A 19,052-nucleotide genomic window follows, 5' to 3' on the forward strand; every position below is an offset into this window, starting at 1 on the left:
CGCAGGAGTTTTTCAAAGCAATGGTAAGCTGACTAACCTAGTCTGTGAATCAAGGAATTAAGTTCACAACTTCTCCTCAGCACAGGTCTGCTAGGTGCAGCTAAGTGGGCCGGGCACTGCACAAGAATGGTCTCCCGCCACAACACCCACAATGGTGGTGCACAATGCTCATGCCCAGCCACCCAGGGCCCTGGGTGCTGATGGTCTTTCGTTTTTCTTTTTTAAGTCCTCAGTTTGGCCCATGGGGAAGTTCCAGAAAGTTACCGGGATAATCACAAAGGTTTTTACTTACAGTTAAAGTATAGTCTTCTTTCTTAATTTCTGATTTCTTCAATTTATTTCTCTTTGGGGCCTCTGTAACCATTTCTGAGTACGACACTTCAAAGGACAGCTCTTCAGCCTCTGTTGAAATGTTCTTTTCCAGATAGTCATCGTCTCAAAAAACAAAGACACAGGATATCTAATATGCCACCCAACCAGCACCATTTACCATAAAACAGCCACAAGACTCACAAGGTGACCCAGGAGCACAGGAGCATGTTAATTTCTGAAGAAAAGCACCAGCGCCCCCAGGCGTTCATCGAAGCAAGGGCGCAGTGAAATCCAACTTCATGTGAAGGCATTTCTATCATTACCCAAACTTTCCATTCAGTCTGAGTTTTTAAACGTTAGCTTTTTATGCCTCAGAAAATTTGCTGCTGAGGATTATTTACAGCCAAAGACCCTAAACAGGGTACTTCTATATATTCTTACATTAGTAATTAAACTCCATTAGATTTGGAGCTATTGCCCATGGGGACCAAGCGGAAGGAAGGGGAGGTTCCCACTGTTGCTCCTCTCTACTTTTATTCCATTGTGTTTCTCCCCCAAACTGTAGAACATTTGCCTCTTAAGATTCATTTAAATTCAGCCTAGACTCCCCTGCGAGGTTTGTCCAGGTGAATTAATGGGCAGTGCTGTGCTCTGACATCCGTCAGCCAGCCTTGCTTGCTGCACACCCTGAGAAGCTGACGGTGCCCGTCGTGCCTGGAGGAGCGCTTCTCTCCAGCTAGTCCGAAAGTTAACACAGATGACGAACACCCTGGACCAAAACCAAAGGAACCCATAAAATATCAGAGCAGCCCGACTCTCTGACTTCTGACTTTGGCTTGGCGTTTTGCTCTGCTGTGTGGCAAAAGTGCTCATGCAAATAACTACGTGAGTAATTAAATAATTAAAATATTAAAATTATCACTCATATTTTCGATTTTTATTAGCACATGTTTGCAGCACTTGATTACATTCAGCTCGTGCTGGTCCAGGACACATCTATTCTCTTTACGTTTCCTTTCTCTCCCCTCCCCCTTGGCAAAAGCTCTATCTCCTTATTTTTTATTATCTAGCTTTCATTTTGCTCTTTAAATTATGTATGTGTTAGGTTTCCTATATTAGAGAAACCATTCAATATTTAAGTTTTAACCCAGGTTTCCATCGCTTCAAAAAACTCCTGAGATAAGGCAGTCTGAAAAGAGGAAAGATATATTTCGGTTTGATATGTGTCTGATTTATTTCGCTTAACATTCTCGTCTCAAGGTGCATCCATTTTCCCACAAATGACTCAAATATACCCTTCTTTATGGCTGAGTAGTACTCCATTGTGTATATACATCATATTTTCTTTATTCCTCAAAAAACTAAAAAGTACGCATATTTGATTACAGAAAGAACTCCTTCTCTTTGTCTCTCCTATGGACATTATGTGATGAAATAGGAAAAAAGGAACAAATAGAAAAATGTAAAGATTTAATTCACCTTACATAAAAAGCTGAGTGAACAAATTGAGAAGACAACAGATTTAAGAGGTCTGAACTAACTGAAAATGCCATAAGAGGTTACAGTAAGAATTCACAAAATGGCAAAAGCAGAGGTAATTTTTTACTTGTTGCATGGAGGTCTGCCCTCAGAACAGATGAAGGGACATTATTAAAGAGTATTCTAGCTTCCCAAGGACCTACAGAAGGATTCTTTCGAGGGCAGAGATCAAACCGGTGGTACTGCGAGCCACAGGGCCACCACACCGAGATGTCTGTCCTTCAACAGCACGACTTGAACTGCATCGCAGCAGAGCAGCAGGTATCCGATGTGGCGAATTTCTGTGAGCCCCCTCTCTGCTTCCCTTTCTCCTGCTGTCAACTGTACTGCGATACAAGTCACACACTAGGCAACTGGCACTTAATCTAAGGTGTACAAATCGGTGTTTTGGTTTATTTGAGTCGGGCAACCACACCAATAGTGGATTCCAGAAGCTTTTTATGACCTCACCTTCTGATAGCTGACGAATGTACAGACATCGAAAAATACGTGCACGAGGAGAGTGCACAGACGTCAGGGAAACTCTCAGCCACCGCAGAAGTGTGGCGTTCAGGGTTTCACTCTCTCACAGAAAGGGCACAGTCCCACTCTGGGCCCACCCGAGGGGCCCGCCTGAGCCGTGGAGGGGCTGGACACAAGCTGGCCCCGCCCCTTGCTGTCACGAGCAGCTGGGGTCGAGCCAGCAGCTGAGCAGCTTCTCCCCTTCGTGAGGGCAGGGAAGGAGGAAAGGGCCACTTCCCGTTGGGCTGGGCTGTCGGTGGGACAGAACAGGGTGTCTGGGGCAGTGAGAAGAATGAGTGCTGGACGCCAGAGTCATAATGGGGAGAGAAACACCTACATTCGAGCTTTTAGAAGCTGACTCCCAGGAAGAAGGAGGGTCGTCACGGGTAGTGGATCGGGGCTGCTAAATCCCAGTTAGGATGAAGGAGGTCCAGGGTCCTACGGCACAGGCGGGTTTCCATGGCAATGATAACGCACAATACAATTCGGAAAGGTGGGGGAAGACTTGACAGGCCTCACCACGGACAAATGATGCACAGGGCAGAGGTCTAACCCGACGTGAGACCACACAGTATCTGCCTGTGCCATAACCACACGTGTACCCCATGGATATGTGCATGTTGATGTTTTTATGTATCAGCTTAAAATACACTAAAATAAACTACAAGAGACACCGTGCTGGGTGTCAGAACAACCAGATGACAGGTCAGTCACAAGCAGAGGTCACGGCACTCACCACTCAGCACACTTGGATCCGTCTGCCCGGACTCTGCGGCGCCGTTGGCGTGGACCGGTATATCTGGGACGGCCTCGAGTATAGACTGCCAAGCAAGGGGAGACGAGCACACAGCAGTTTACCAAAATGCACTCCGCCCTTCGTTGCAATCTGACTTCTAATGCAGTATACATGAATTCCATTCCCAAGAAAACCCATTTCTCAATTTCATACATGGCCTGCGTTGATTTCCTTTGTTTCTGCATTCAGTTTAGACACAGGCAGCTCACCCAGGGTTCTCAAAAGGGAGCTACATCAGAGGCAGTGCAGTTGAGTCCTGTTAGTGCTTAAATATTTCTTGGTATACATTTGCTAAGTTGCACTAATTACAATGCTTGATATCATATAATTCGATAACTAAATGATCTGTTAAGCTTGATGTATGCTGTCTTCATTATATCAATGTTACCATTCCCTTGGTACGAAATGTGGGGTGATAACAACTAACAAAAATAATCTTTCCTACTTTAGTTCCCCCTCTTAATTACTTTGCAAGTCTCCTCCGTGGACTCCTGCCCACGTATTGAACACTCTGCAGTTGTACTGGAAGCTAAGTGTCTCTCTGGAGAGTCCTGCATGGTGACTCTGGATGGATACCAGTAAAAAAAATTACACAGAAATTCTATCAAAATTTTTATAGGTAAGACCTATCCATTTTAATGTGGGGCTTATCTGTGAATAGGTGTGATGATGAAATCCACTATCCCACGAAGAATCCTTTGTGTGCTGTTCACATATAAAATCTGTTCATTTTCCCTCCAGTGCCTGATGTTTATTTAGCAGTAACCGAACACCTGCTTCATGACAGATCTTTTATCTTGCGCTACAAATTGCAGGAGGGAGTCTCACATTCAGAGCCTTGTGTTCTCTTTTTATTCCTATTTTATTTCAAAGGAGATGATACACTTTTAACCGTGTAAACAGCATGCAAATAGACGGCCAATGATTAAAACATGGATACCCGGATACTGCAGTAAGTGGAAGAAGAAACGAACACCGTCTGCGGCCATGCCGCTCATGTCAGTGGGACCGGTCATAGCTCTCCTGACCCTACAGGAGGAAGACTCCCCACAGCTGTCGTCCAGATCTGGAATGGCCCCAGGCCCCTGTGTGCAGGCTTGGGGCTAGGCTTGGTGCTGGTGGGGTGGTGGAACCCTTAAGCACAGGGGCCTGTGGGAGGTGTGGGTCACTGCGCTGTGCCCTTGGAGGGAACACTGGGACCCCAGCCCCCCTTATTCGTACTGCCTTTGCTTCTGGCTGCCCTGGGGTGAGCAGCCTGTCCCGTCTTGCATTCCACCATGATGTTCTGGTCCACCGCAGGCCCTGGAGCAACACGGCCGTTCCACAGGGGCCCCAAACCTCCTAAACTGTGAGCCAAAGTAATCGTACCCTCCTATACACTTCCCATCTCAGGATTTTGTTACAGCAACAAACACAACCAGGCATTAAAATTCTTCAAAAGATGTGGACAATTTTTCAGTGGTTCTCTTAAGCTTTCTCACTGTCTTAGTTGCTTTTCCCTCATTGCTGAGACATAATACTTGATACTCAAAGTTAAAGGGGGGGCGGTGGTGGCGCATGCCTGTAATCCCAGCACTCGGGAGGCTGAGGCAGGAGGATCATTGCGAGTTCGAGGCCAGCCTGGGCTACAAAGTGAGCTCAAGGCCAGCCTGAACTACATAGCGAGACCCTATGATAAATAAAATAAATAAATAAATAAAGACCTAAAATAAATAAATAAATAAATAAATAAATTTAAAAAGTTAAAGGGGGAAAGATTTCTTTAGCTCACAGTCTACAGAGGTTTCAGTCCATGATCAGCTGGCTCCAAGGCAAAGTGGCACATGGCAGAGGGCAACAGTTCATGGCGGCAGAAGACAGCAAAAGCAATGAGAGAGAGAGAGCCTCTTTCTGTCCCTTATATTGTATCCAGTCTCGGGATTAGGGTGGTGCCAATCCCAACAGTGGACTCATCCAGCAATCACCGACCCTAAACCCAGCACCCTTAATCCCAGTACTGCATTGTGAATCAATCACACACTGTAGATTCAGCCACTTCCAAAAAACACTCTATGACCGCAAGAGGCTCTGTGGGGACATGAAGACACAAACCATAATACCCACAAAGACATGCTTCGTCAGACTTCCGAGGCATTTACTGTGCAAGAGAAGACTCCTCTGAGAATCCAGAGACACTTAACTGATTTAGCACATCGACAGAAATCCCACTGACTGAGAAGATTTGGGATTCGAAGGTTTGGGATGCAAAAACCCACGGACGGAGAATTTCTTACTCTGTCAGTGGAAAAGTGTGCATCGACTCAGTTGCGTCACTGGCCTGTAGCTGGCCGACTCTGTGGATGAGCAGCGCCGTGTAACAGAAGTGACTGTGGGACATCGCCCGAATCCCTGCTCTCGAGCTACTTCCAGAGAGGAGAACAGAGGAGCATTTATGGCACATTATTAAAAGACACACAGCCCAGCATTCAGAGCTAATTTCCATAACACAAGCTGTGCTGAGGGAAAACGAAGGAGACGCAGAAGGGCTACCCAAAGGCTGTTACAGGTGAGGTGCGTGAACTTGGTCCGGACCTCCAGGACCACAGCAAGGATTTACAAGGGCACAGGGCCCGGGCGGAAGCACTCAGGCTAGGGCTGGGAATACCATAGACATTTCAGGTATGGGTATATCTGAAGCACTCCAGCACAAAAACTGTGAGGACACTGGAGCGCTAGGCGTTCAGTGTAGGATTAGAAAACATAAGAATTAAATTAATCGAGAGGTGCGTTCGCGTTACAAAGGGGCTGAAAGTCAGGCGGAGGCACTGAGGCTTGGAGTCATCAGGGGTAGCAGCAACAGAGTAAAACAAAGGCGCCCTCTCCTGTCAGAGCAGGAAACTGCACGCAGGAAATGAAGAGGGGAAACCCGGCTGCCCACACGGGGTCCTTGGCCTCTGAGGCAGGAAGGCCCGATGCTGAGGTTCACAAATCGCCCCAGCATCCGCGGGGCAGGGGCTCCAGGAACGACACGTACACCACAAGTCTGGTCCTTCTAGAAAATGCCGTTGCATTCGTGTATAACCTACACGCATCCTCAAGATACTTCACAGCATCTCCAGAGGACTCAGCTTACAACGTAAGCGCTCCACCAGCAGCTGCTCTACTGCATCATTTACGGAGTAAGGACAAAAAGAAAAGTTTGTATCTATGGAGCGAAGATACAAGTTAAAAATATTTTTGATCTGCAGAGGGTGAGGTCTGCAGCTGAACCCACTCACTTTAGTAGATGCTGGGCGATCATTTGATAGACTGCAACCTCCATTCCAGATTAAAGCAATTACAAAGTGTGGAATCCTAGAGCAATTATCCTACTTCATGGTGAAACATTAGAAGAAAAGTCCTAACGAGATGTTTATGAGGGGTAGCTGTAACCCCTTCCTAAGTTCATCTGGAAGAAATCATTTTTAAGAAGAGAGAAGCGAAACTGATGCCCATTTTGATGGGCGTAAGCTGATTCCGACAGATTTCAAAAACAAGTCCTGGAGACAGGCCCTGCCCATGTGGGGGTTTTACTTATCATGAAGTGGGCATTCAAACAAGTAAAAAAGCTTAAAGGTGGAAAAATAACTGCGGGGCAAGTCTAGCCTTGACTTTTCCCTTCTGGGAAAGAACAAGCTAGGCTGTCTACTTTCCAGCACCCATGACACCAGATCCAACAGGGCAAGTAGTTGAGGCACAGGAAACCCCAGCCATGACACAAAGGTATCCCTGGGAATTCATCCTGGCAGGAGACATTTACAAGTGGGAAGGCCAAGGGGTCGCAGTCCTGGACACTACAACTGTGGAAACCTGGCACCTCGAGGAGCTCGGAAGCCTGGGTCTCAGGCAGACACGCCCATGGTAAGAAGCCCACAGAGCTTCAGAACAAGTACAGCAGGGATCAAGCCAGCACCTGTGGGCTGCTGTGGCAATGAAGCTAAGTGTTTACCATCTCTAACGAAAGGGTTCTGAGTCTCAAAGAGTCCAAAGTGAGTCCAGCTTGAGACTGGCACCGTAAGGTGGCCCCTCTAGTGCTCTGCATGTCATTAGCTGGCCTTGTTTCTAGGAAAATAACACAGAATTCCGCGTAACAAACGCACCCAACATGGCTCTCAGGGGAAGTGCGGTCATGATCACCTTCTCTGTTTTACACCCTCAAACTTTCAACAATCCTATTTGTTGACAATCTGTTCTCAATAAGGATTCGTTCAATGAACGGCAGAACGAGCCGATAGTGTGGAAAAGTTAGCAGCAAAAAATGAATCAATGGAAAAAACACAGCCAGCAGCAGGATCATTAGAAATAAGACACTGATCACAGGGAATGCCATGGAGAAAGTCACAAGTGAGGCCCACACGCCTACCCCCTTTTCTTCGTAGCCTGGTATCAACTGTCCTACAGCTCCTGCTGGGGCACACAGGAGCCCGGCCCGGTCCCGTGCTATTGGCCCCATGAGAATACTTGAAGCTGGGTGTGATGGTGCATGCCTGTATCCCAGCCCTCGGGAGGCTGAGGCAGGAGGATCACTGCGAGTTCGAGGCCAGCATGGGCTACAAAGTGAGCTCAAGGCCAGCCTGAACTGCATAGCGAGACCCTGTCTCAAAAAAAAACAAAAAAAACAAAAAAAAGAGAATACTTGAGATGCGTCAAGAGGAGCAAGGAGCTTGTGTGTGAACTCCTGCCCCAGCAGGAGCTGTAGGACAGGCCTGGAACTACTGCAGCTTTGAGGCAAGACCTGCATTTTGGGTCCACGTCCTGTGGCTTGGGCAAGGACTGGACAGAGGGGCTGAGGCTGACGCTACTTCACAATGACTGAGGACGTGAGATTCTGCTCCACAAACATGGCTGCAAGGAAGGAGCAGGAATACTCTGCTACTGGTTGCATGTGAACAACCCACAGGTCCCAGAGCCGGTCATGAAGAGAGGGAAGGGAGGCGGAGCTCAGGCCGAGGCAAGCGGGTGAGGCTTAGGTGTGTGCGTGCTGCCAGCTGCAGCAGGAAATAAAGGGTCCCGGACAAGGGCTCAGAGCAGGAGTCCTTCATCAGAGGGACACATAGAGCTGTGTGGGCTCTGGTGCAGGGAACGCCTTTGTGGGGAGGGTGGAGACAGCGTCTCGCTAGGTAGTTTAGACTGGTCCTGACCTCACCGTTAGCCCAGGCCTGCCTCAACCTCATGGTAATTCTCCTGTCTCAGCCTCCCTAGTGCTGGGATGACAAGTGTGTGCCAACACGCCCAGCTAATGCGGAGAACTGTTTCTTCCAATAACTATACCAGAGTCTGTGAATGACTCATTTTCATTAATGAAGAGGTGGATTTGAAAGGAGGTCTACACAGAGACTCTCTTACTCATTTTCTTTCAATGCATGGTCTTACGGGGGGGAAATAAAATCTGGATTTGAAGCTGGGAGTCAGACCCAGCTGGCCCCCTCAGCCCATCTATGCCACAACCCACAGAGTTACTAAGGAATTACTCACTGGTCAGTCCCCCACTCATTTTATACACTAATCACATAACACACAACCCAGAACCAAAAGCCCAGAAGCACCACGAGAAAGCTAACTTAGATGGGGTGCACGGTGGTACTCCCCTGGATGACTCGGCACCCTGTGAGTGGGCCAGGCACGTGAGGGCCGGACCCGCGCTGCAGGACAGGCAAGGACAGAGAAACCGCTGTCCCAGCGACACCCCAAGTGCCACCTCCATGCAGAGGTCTGTGGCCCCCGTGCCTGCAGAGAGGCACTCCCCGCCTGTCTGCTGGGGCGAGCTCCACCCTGTCCCCTGCCGGGGCCCACCTCAGCGACACTGGGCAGGTGGGGATTCTCAAGGCTGACAGGAGTTTTAGACGGAGTCCAAAGTCTCTGCTTTCCCGATTATTCAGAGGCCAGGGGGCCAGGCAGCCCTGTTTCAGTGCGACCCTCGCTCAAATTTTGCTTCCATTTCTGTTTAAGAGGTCACTTCCTCACATCCTCCCACATCGGGGGTCCGACTTGCAGGTGTCCCTTGACAGGAGACTGTGCCCACGCGCAGTGACTTACCACGGAACTGTGCCCGGGCTCTGCGAAGCTCCCTTCCTCCTCCGGGGACCCATTGCATAGCGCAGGGCTGTCGAGAGACGCCTCCTCCGGCTACAGGGAGAGACAAGAGCGCATTCTCGTTTGGGGTGATCTTTCCAGTGCGTTTGTGCACCCCACCACATCCGTCACATGCTGACACACATCTGGCGATGTGGCATGGAGCATCCTGCCATCCCTGTGGCCTCATACTGACCTGCCACAAACTCCCCCCGCCTCACCGCCACCTTGGGTTAGCTCCAGGGAGCTAGGTGCTAAGTTGAAAGCCTGGCTTTCCAGGCCCATTGGCAGCGAGGAGGGGACCCGGGACAAATGTGTTACACAGGGTGGAAACGTCACCTTACCAAGAGGCTTTCCTGCCCTACGGGAGGGTTGGCAGAGGCATGCTCAGGACAGAACCTCAGCTGGCAGCCTACAGCCACCAGCATCTCTTCCACACAGGGTTCACAGGGCTCACAGGGACGGTGGAGGACGGCAGAGTCCTCAGATCAGCCCTGGTTCTGTCCGTGCCCGTCAGACCCAGGCCTCCTGCATTATGCATCTCTAGCAGAGTAAACAACTCCTACTTTTTGACTACATGCAGCCAGGTGCAAACCTAAGCGGTCTTGTCTCACTGCTTGTTTGTGTATTTTATGGCAAGATTTCTTTTGGGCGGGGGGACCAGAATTCAGTGGGCATGGTACCAGGTTGTTTTCTTTTTCCACTCATAAAACAGATTGTAGAAAGAGAATTTGCTTTTTTCTTTTTTGCTGTCATGTATAATGACTCTACTGAAATTAAGGCATGAATATGTTTTTCATTACTAAAGGAAATTTATTGCAAAATTGAATATATAATATTTATGTAAACATTTGATAGTTTGTCTTTGAAAAATTATGGTCTTTCATCTTGCTTGACCACATTTTCTCAATTTTCTACAGATGGTATAAACTCCTTTATGAGGTGAACAGAAATCTTTTCATTCAAGAAATACATATAACCAAAGAACTAGCCCAAGAAATTTAAATCAAGATAGGAAGCCATCAACCTGCTTCCCCTCCTACCCCAAATCATTACAAATAGCAACAAACATGTATTTTTTTTCCAAAGAAAAAAACTTTAAAAGTCATTGGAAACCAGGAGAGAATTCCATAGCCGACAACAGACATTTCCAGGTGTAAAGCAAGTCGGATTGGTCTGGTAAGATAAAAACCTTCAGCTAAGGCAACTTCTAGGAGAAGACAAGGGCCTGAAGAATGAGCAGACGTAAGAAAAAGACACAAGACAGTTCAGAAATGTTTGCAATAGGAGAACCTCCCGGAAGAGGGGGAGACTGTCCTGAAGTATACTCCTAGGAACATTTCTATCCAAATAAAACGGGGAGAATTCTCCAGTCGGAGGATGGGACACGTGTGCGTACCGGGTCTCAGGGCCAAGGAACTCCAGAGGCCGCGGCTACAACACAGAAGGAAGAGAAAACGAAGCCAGCTTTGCCCACAAGCGAGAGGCGGGAGTGCTCTTCCTCCCCGGCTGGCTCTGCAGTGGGAGAGCGAGTCCCAGCCTAAACCTCACACCACCAAGTGCGGTGCAGGCTGCTCACGGGACACACAACCAACAATGTTGGCTTTTTGGAAGAAATTGCACAGGAAACACACCACGACTTCCCAGGTGAAACAGCTAAGCAAATCCACGAAGTGCAGGTGCGCAGAACACTCTGGGGACTAGGGAGCCGCAGGCCTCCGCAGGCGTGCGGACAGCACCGGCCCGGGGACTCCTGGGGCAGAACCATCATCCTTCCTGAAGGGTGGGTTCGGGGACCCCAGGGAGCTGGACAGGAAACAGCTCCAGGGACCGCTCTCTGACTCTCCGGGTCAGAGCTCTTCCTCCCGCCTGCTGCCATCCAGAGAGCCACGTGAGGTTTCCGGGCCAGGCGGTGCTCATGACAGAGGTGGACATGTTACCCAGGCACCATTTACTGCCACACACGCCAAAAGAGAATGTGCTCTCCACACAAAATATTTGCATGTGGAAAATTACTGGAAAACATTAAATATTTGTATCCACTTGATATTGAATATACCAAAAAATGTTTACTTGGTGTCTGTTGTTTTTCCATGGAGCTCACCCTGGAAGACCGAGGTTTTGTTGACAATGTCCTCCGCACAGGATGTGTATAAAAATCTATTTCTGTGGCTCTTCTTTAATGCCCGAGCTTTTGAAAACACATCAGTTACCGTGGATTTACCTGTGAAATGACCCTCCACTGCGCTGAGCAGGGATGGTGGCTCCGGGTGTGGCTGCGGGCTAACAATCTGACTCAGGTGGCGTGTTCACAGCAGCACAATTCGCAATAGCTAGATTTTAGAAACACTGGATATTCCCATCAACAGATGACTGAATAAGGAAAATGCGGTATTTATACACAGTGGAGCACTACATTGCCATAAGGAAGGGAAAACAGGCATTTGTAGGTACATGGACGCAGTTTGAGAATATAACAAAGTAAAAAAGGTTAGACACACACTAAAATATCAAGTGGTTTCTGAGAAACGTAATTAAACGACAGAACAGAAGAGAGATAAATAGGAAATAGGGAGAAGTTCAAACACTCTCCCAAATTCCATTGTTTTAAAAATATTTCATGGTGGCACACACCTGTAATCCCAGTACTTGGGAGGCTGAGGCAGGAGGATCATTGCGAGATCGAGGCCAGCCTGGGCTACAAAGTGAGCTCTAGGCCACCCTAAACTGCATAGCGAGACCTTATCTCAAAAAGACAAAAAAAAAATTTCAATATATATGCTAAGTAGTTTCATTTATACTACTAGTTTATTTCAGTTCGTTGCAAAGAAAGATTAGTATTATTATCTGTTTCTTTTTTGTAAGAGTCTTTTTGGTTTACCTCTTGTACTCTGAGTAACTACTTTGTCAATAATGATACACAGTCTAATAACGATGGTTACTCTCTTGTTACGTGATTATGAAACTGTTTTATTTTTTTCATAAAAAAGTAAAGAATTTAAAAAGAGGAACGAGGATACACCTCACTTGTACCACATGAAAGCGCCTGGGAGCACTGCGCATAGAGCGCCAACCGGGCAGCATCCCAAACGCCCTGCATCCGGTGGGTAGAGGCACCATCAGTGGCGTATGTACACCACGGGACTTTATCGGTTGGAAAAGGATGACATGGGGCAGGTGGATCCTGAAGGTATGATTATGACTGAAAGAAACAGACACAAAAGAGCATCTTCTATTTACAATTCCACTTTTATGGAAGTTGAGAGCAACCCAAGTGTTAGAAATCACAGCAGGGCTGTGGGCTCTGAGACAGGGGAGGCCCAGGATGGATGAGGGCCTGAGAGAAGCTTCTGGGGTAGTGGACCTACTCAGTGCTTTGGTTGACTCTGCTTTCCTAGGTGAACATCTTTTTTTAAAAGCTACTTGAATTGCACACCTAAGGTACATGTTTATTACTTTAAAAATTTTGCCTCAATTTGAAAATAATTGGCTTTCTGAAAAAGTTTCATTCTTACCTTCAGAAAGATGGAAAGACCTATTTCTGCTTTGCATCGGAACACAGTATCATAACAATGGGTAACTCAGACTGAAGAAGTTGCTCTTGGGAAATAAGACTATATTTGCTGAAACTGACAAAAAGAGTGAGACAAGCTATATGGTAATACAATCATGAGGGAGGCGCAAATAACTGACCTGGAACTTAAAGACGGAAAAACCTAGGACACAGGGCAAACAGACCACATAAGAGAAAAATGAGGAAACAGTAGAAGCCAACTAAAGCAAAACAGTAACTGTTTAATGTGTGTTGGAGAAGGGACACCGGAAATGGGAAGAAAAAATAATGGAAGACTTAATGGAAGTAAATGTGTAGAAATTGAGGAGACGTTCTCAGACAGAAAGAACACACTGCATGCCGGCAAGTGTGAAGAAAATGTGTACAGATCCATGGGCAAGTTCAGCATTCCAGACCCAAACTCAAAATTCATAAAATTCAAAAACTTGTGCAGAGTGTAAACAAGAAAGCCTTGAGAAGATTCTTTGTAAAGGAATGAGGTTCTGGAAACTAAAATAAGAAAAGAAGGAAAGAAAGACATAATAATGCCCTACACCGAAGTCATCACAGTCTGTCAGTGAAAAATGTGGGAAATTGCACTGTGCAGGTTTTATAGGAAGAAGGAGGTTCTATATTAAAAACAGCCCACTGGCACAGGCACCTGCAAGGGTCATCAGCAGGGGTCATGCTGCCAGCAGCCAGATGTGCAGAGATGGCACAGAGGAAGGCCAAGGTCACAGGGCTGTGCCAGAGGAGCCCCTGGCCCGTCCCTCTGCAGTCATACCAGCTTTGGTTTAGCCATCATCGGTTTTTTACTTTGTGATTAAAACAAACTCCTACTTGTTTAAATCATGGTTCCTTAGATTTTCTTTCGTAGGAAGCAAACACAGATGTGAGTGAGGGTTTTTAACAGATGGTGTGATTGTATTTTGCAGTGAGTTATGAATCAATAGCACGCGTAGCTATTTGATTTCCACTGAAGACGCTGGAAATAAACTAGATTGATTACTTTGCCTTTTCAATAAGCTAACATCTCCACTGAATACTTATGTTGACTGAACATAAGGACAACGTCTTCTTTTATCTAAATAAAAAGCGATTGGTGGGCTAGGTCCCCGATGACTGCAGATAGGGCTACAGGTGCCCGACTCAGCGGCATGAGATACGTGAGCAGCTACTCTTTCACTGCAAGTAGCTTACTGCAAAATAAATACACTGGCTGAATGCATATTTACAATGAAATTGCAAAACTTTATATGGACTTCTTTTCAACATGTTTATCAAGATACAGCCCACATGCAATTGCCTGCATGTGAAGCTGCAATATTTAAAGCACACAGCGACTATGGAACATCTACCATGGTCACGATAACGAACAAAGCCAGCAATCCCCTGAAATGTCCTCATGTCCCTTTGGCATCTGTCCTTCCCTCCCCCCTCAGCCATCCCAGAGCCCTGCAAAATCACCGGTCTTTCTATCACTCTGGATTTATCCACTTCTTCCATCATTTTATATAAACTGAGTTTTTTGGTCTGGCTTCCTTCACACGGTGGAATTATTCTGAGCCCTACCCGAGGGCTCAGTACTGCCCTCCCCTCCCCCCGCCCCCCCTGCGCACTCCCCACCCTTTGTCCATTTACCTGCACAAGGACATCGGGTGGTTTTCAGTCTGGGGCTGTTAGAAATAAGGCTGCTCTAGACAACCGAGACAGCCGCCATGTGGTTGTGTTTCCTGCTGGCGGAACGCTGGATCTTACGGCAACTGCACATCCATAACATTTGAAGGAATTGTCCAGAATCTTTCAAAGTGGACCAACCGAGCTGCACTCCCAGTGTGCAACGGTGCCAGCTGCTCTGCTCCCTGGCTCTGCTGGCTACCCTAGGAGTCCCATTAGCCACTCCACAGGAGCCCGGGGGTCCCATGGGACTTCCTTTGCTTTATTTCTGCAGTCATTCATGTGCTGGGCACATTTCCTCGGGATGATTTGACGTCCTTGTGTCTTCCTTAGAAAAGCAACTGTTCAACTTTTTAGCCCATTATAAAAGGCAAGGAAAGACCTAGCACGATTCTGACAGTGGAAAACTCCTGGCATATTCCTGAGAGACAGAGGTGATCTGTCTAAGTGTCTACAGAATGTTTAGTATCCAAAGAAGAGCTCTGGTATTATTTCTGTCGACAAGAGGAATTACAGTCTGGGGAAAAGGGGGAGTTAGACCAGCTGACCAAGGCTCTTTCTCCTAAAGCCTGGGAGAAGCAACAAGATGTAGGGAAATGTGGCAAGAATCCGAAGCGGCCTTCATGCAAGAGACTCTGGGAGTAATGTGGGTTCACCCAGCTCTCACCACGGATGAAAGCAAATGCAGAAGATTCTGAAAATGACTTCTACTACCCGCTACAAACTGAAGAAAAATGACCTGGGCGCGGGTAGCCACACCTGTGCTCTGTCCACGGCTGACCCTTCACAGTAAACTTTCTCCCCAGGGTGACACCAGCGGGGAGGAGATAACCTATTAGAATTGCCAGTTTCTTTTTCTCAATCTGGGAGGAAGTTAGGAAAGGAAATATGACAGTGGAAAAATACATGATACATTCTACCGAAGGAGAGAAAAGATAGCTGAGGACAGGGCCACAAGTAAAAGCTCAAGGGGCAGAAGCGCTGGGTAAGCCACAACTAACACGGCCTTTTCCCGTTGGGCCATGGTTGAGGCCGGGTGTTGTCCTCGGCCTGCTTGACCCAGGCTTCTGGTAAGCGGCGCTGTGGGGAAGTGTGGGGTTGGACGCCGAGGTGAAGCCCTGCCACAGCGAGTGACTGATGTCCCCCTGACTGATAAGCAGAACACCCAGGGATGTCTGCTATAACAGGCACACTTGTGACTTGGTGGAGCTAACACTCCTATGAGAATTTTGTAAAAAAAGTACAGACACTAAGTATAACAAAAGGGTATCATAATTATTTGGTTCCTAAGAGCGTATTTATTTTTATAGGCTAGAACACGCAGTTAATCATAGATGAACTTATAAGGCTCATTCACCGCTGAATATTTTCCTTACAAAGTGAATAAAGGTAGCCAGGTACCTTGGCAGCTGTGTTGTCCAGCCACCCTCATTACACCGCTCTTTTTCCAGTTGTGCCTTTTGTCCTGGGACAAACCCCACCCTGAGCTCTTCCTCCACCACTTACCACAGGGCCACTTGTTTGGAAGACTTCCGGTAGCTGTTTTTCTTCCTGGTCGCCAGCCAATTGTGTAGTATGGTTGTCACAAGAAGCATCCGGCTAACGAAAGAAAGAAAAGCCATTTTAACGTAGGCATATCTTTGTACATGGGACCGTGTGCTCCACTACACATTACGTGGGGGTTTGTACTGATCTGTGCACAACTTGCTGGTACATAGGGCTCCTGGCTGCCTGTACTGGCAATCGCGCTTTCCAGGTCACCCACAACCGTACCGATTCTTACAGCGCCATGCACTACAGCAGATGTGGTCTCACAGGCAGACGCTGCTGGTTGCCTGGCTAAATCTCCTTTTCTCTTTTTCTCTATCACAGTTTTTCTGCAAGATGCTGTGTGTAATTGAAAAGTCCCAGTGTGACCCTGAAGTGGTGATATCTGATCAGATAAAAGTGAGTTTTGCTTGGTGGAGTATTTTCTTGTTGAAGTGGATGGAACTTGCTGGTCAGTGTGCGTCCCGGGAATGCACACAGTGCCTGAGATGCCGGGCACCCTATACCTATTCAGCGATAGCTCCTGTGTGAAGGGGAACAGAGAGGAAAGACGGCCAGGTCGGTAGATGCATGCCAAGGCGGCCATACAGCCCTCGCCTGCCTATGTTGGGCTACTTTTTATACGGACCGTAAGCCTGTAACTGTCCACTGATGCGACTTCTCTTAAAACCACGCCAGTTTAAAACGGACCTCTTTTATGAAAGCATTTTACCATTCACAGAAAGAATGGTTGTTTTTCCAGTTGGGAAATTGGAAATACATTAGATTGATTACTTCATGAACGACTAGGGCCAAATCAACTATTCTTTCCCATTCACTGAATTCTGAGAAAGCACTGACTTTCATTACGCAGAAGTACCTTTGGAGACTCCGTACTGCAGGCCTGGTGCACAAACGCTAAGATATAGCGATAAACTTGTAATAAGCCCATTTCCCAAAACTAGAAGCAAATAGTATATTCCATGGTTGAAGCAATTTTTCACCAATCAAACATACTGGATATTACTGAAATCATAAACTGTGCCACAAGACCTACTTTTTATCTTTCTTCTCTGTATTTTCAAACTTTCCTGCCAAGTTTCTGTGCTAGTAAGAGCAACGCACATCTATTTTTAAGTGGAAGCAATGCTCAAGAGGAAGCGGACGCAAACTGGACGGGGCTGGAGACTGGGCCCATTGCTTAGTATGAAGATGCTCTTTTAATAACAGGCTCCACAGTGGCGCTGGAGTCACAGCCGTGTCCTACGACAGATCAGAAATCATTAGGAGCCCTGGAAAATGTCTGTCTGAGGATGGCAGAGGCACCCGCAGCCTAAGGACAGCACAGGGTGACACTGCTGTCCAGGAGCAAAGAGACCACAGGACACAGCCGGCAAACGCCTCCGAGGAGGAGGGCTCCGCCAGCACGGCTGTCAGTCACTCAGTGCCGCCTCCACGCAGGGGCTGCGCAGACCTGCTGCCAGCCCTGAGGGTGGGACAGCGGGCAGCCGTGCCTGACCCAGGAGAGGCCCTGGGAATGCTGCCTTCTTGGACAAGATCTTAGGCAAGATCCCAGGCAGCTGTCAGGCTGGGCACCAAAACAGACCTTGCTGTCAGATTGCGCCGCACCTCTGGGAAAGACATGGATGAGGAACACAAGGAAAACACCAACTTTGTGTGGCGCAGGCAGAAGTGAAGTCCCTGGCTCCGCCCTCTTGGGGTGGAAGGTGTGTGCTCGGGCTGTGGTTTGAGGAGGTCCCTCAAAAAGTTGATTGGACCATCTTCCACCGCAGGATTCCCCAAAATCCCAAAATAAGACGGGGGAAACAGCTCAGAAGCTCTCACCAAATGCTGGCCTGGCCTCCCCAGTACTGGACATCCTGGCCTCAGAGCTGTGAGAAATAAGTCTGCTCTTTACTCGTTGCCTATTGAGTCTCTGGCATTGCTACAGCAACACAAATGGTCCAAAATTGTCCATGTGCACGTTGGTGTGTGCTATTAACTAACCTCCACTCACACACAACTCCGCACACAAAGTCAGCCCAGCCCTCTCATTCAAGAAGGAGTCCTTTGGGAAAATACCTATACAATGGCAGAGAGATGGCACATCATTAATGAACTGATTCAGTCTAGGAGTGAATGTAAATCAGTGATGAAGGACCAGTATCCACTGGAGAAAGTCAACAACTGTGTAAAAGAAATGCATTGATATATGTTCTGGCAGAAGCAGTTAAGAAAGCTTATCATGATTTAGTGATTTCAGAGAGATCAACGTGACTATTGCAACCATAAATCAGAAACTGTAAGAAAAAAAGAAAATCAGGGAAAATAGAAGCATTCTGGTGAAGGAACAGTATGATTAAAAATGTAAATTACATTTTAAAAAGCTGAATCAAAACCTAACAGTGGCTAAACTGTAATCCTTCCTGCCAAAAATTAGAATTAGGGATCTGCAAAGTGATGAAGCCCAAAATCTCCTGCACACAGAACAAAGACATGGAAAACAGAAGACAACTCAAGAAATATGTAAATTCCATCCAAGCAATGAAAGGAAGAACGCAGACAATGCAGAGAAATCATGGGAGGGATTCCTTCAGAATGAAAGGAATCATTTTCAGAAAGAAAAAGCTGAGTGCTGACAATGGTGGGGGAAAAAGACATAATTTCATATCCTGGTGACATTTCAGGTCTTGGCAATAAAGAAAATTCTAAAAAGCTCTGGACACATAAAAATGAAAGCAGGGTATAAATAAAGGAGGTAAGATTTAGAGAGCATTAGACTTCTAAGTCAAAAGGAAATGGCCCCATATCCACAAATTTCAGAAGGAGGCAGATTTAGCGCCTTGTATTTTCATACTGACCAGTATGAGCTTTGTGTGTTTTTTGAACAGGAGAATTCAGGGTTCTGAGATCTTCCTTGCAAAATGCTCTCTGGAGCTACAGGCTGCCAGAGTGCAGCATTGTGCGTGGCGGGCGCGTGCGGGGCAGATGCTTCTACTGTTCGCTGTGGTCCTTGTCCTGGGCTGGACCCCCTTGCCTTGCTCCCGTGAAGAACTG

At 47.2% G+C, this 19,052-nt stretch overlaps 1 protein-coding gene across 4 annotated transcripts in view; it reads right to left on the reverse strand.

The window, feature by feature from the left end:
* Positions 1 to 19,052, reverse strand: part of Arhgap28 (Rho GTPase activating protein 28) — a 113,706-nt gene that overhangs the window by 40,747 nt on the left and 53,907 nt on the right. For all 4 annotated transcript variants that reach the window (XM_013516584.1, XM_013516601.1, XM_013516633.1 and 1 more), the window contains exons 4-7: positions 15,975 to 16,067; positions 9,203 to 9,292; positions 3,089 to 3,173; positions 293 to 435 (exon numbers count right to left, since the gene is read on the reverse strand). In XM_013516584.1, the coding sequence (XP_013372038.1) occupies positions 293 to 435; positions 3,089 to 3,173; positions 9,203 to 9,292; positions 15,975 to 16,067 (411 nt within the window). The remainder of the gene's footprint in view (positions 1 to 292; positions 436 to 3,088; positions 3,174 to 9,202; positions 9,293 to 15,974; positions 16,068 to 19,052) is intronic.

Source organism: Chinchilla lanigera, unplaced genomic scaffold (assembly GCF_000276665.1).
Source record: "Chinchilla lanigera isolate Chin_1 unplaced genomic scaffold, ChiLan1.0 scaffold00001, whole genome shotgun sequence".
NCBI classification, from domain to species: domain Eukaryota; kingdom Metazoa; phylum Chordata; class Mammalia; order Rodentia; family Chinchillidae; genus Chinchilla; species Chinchilla lanigera.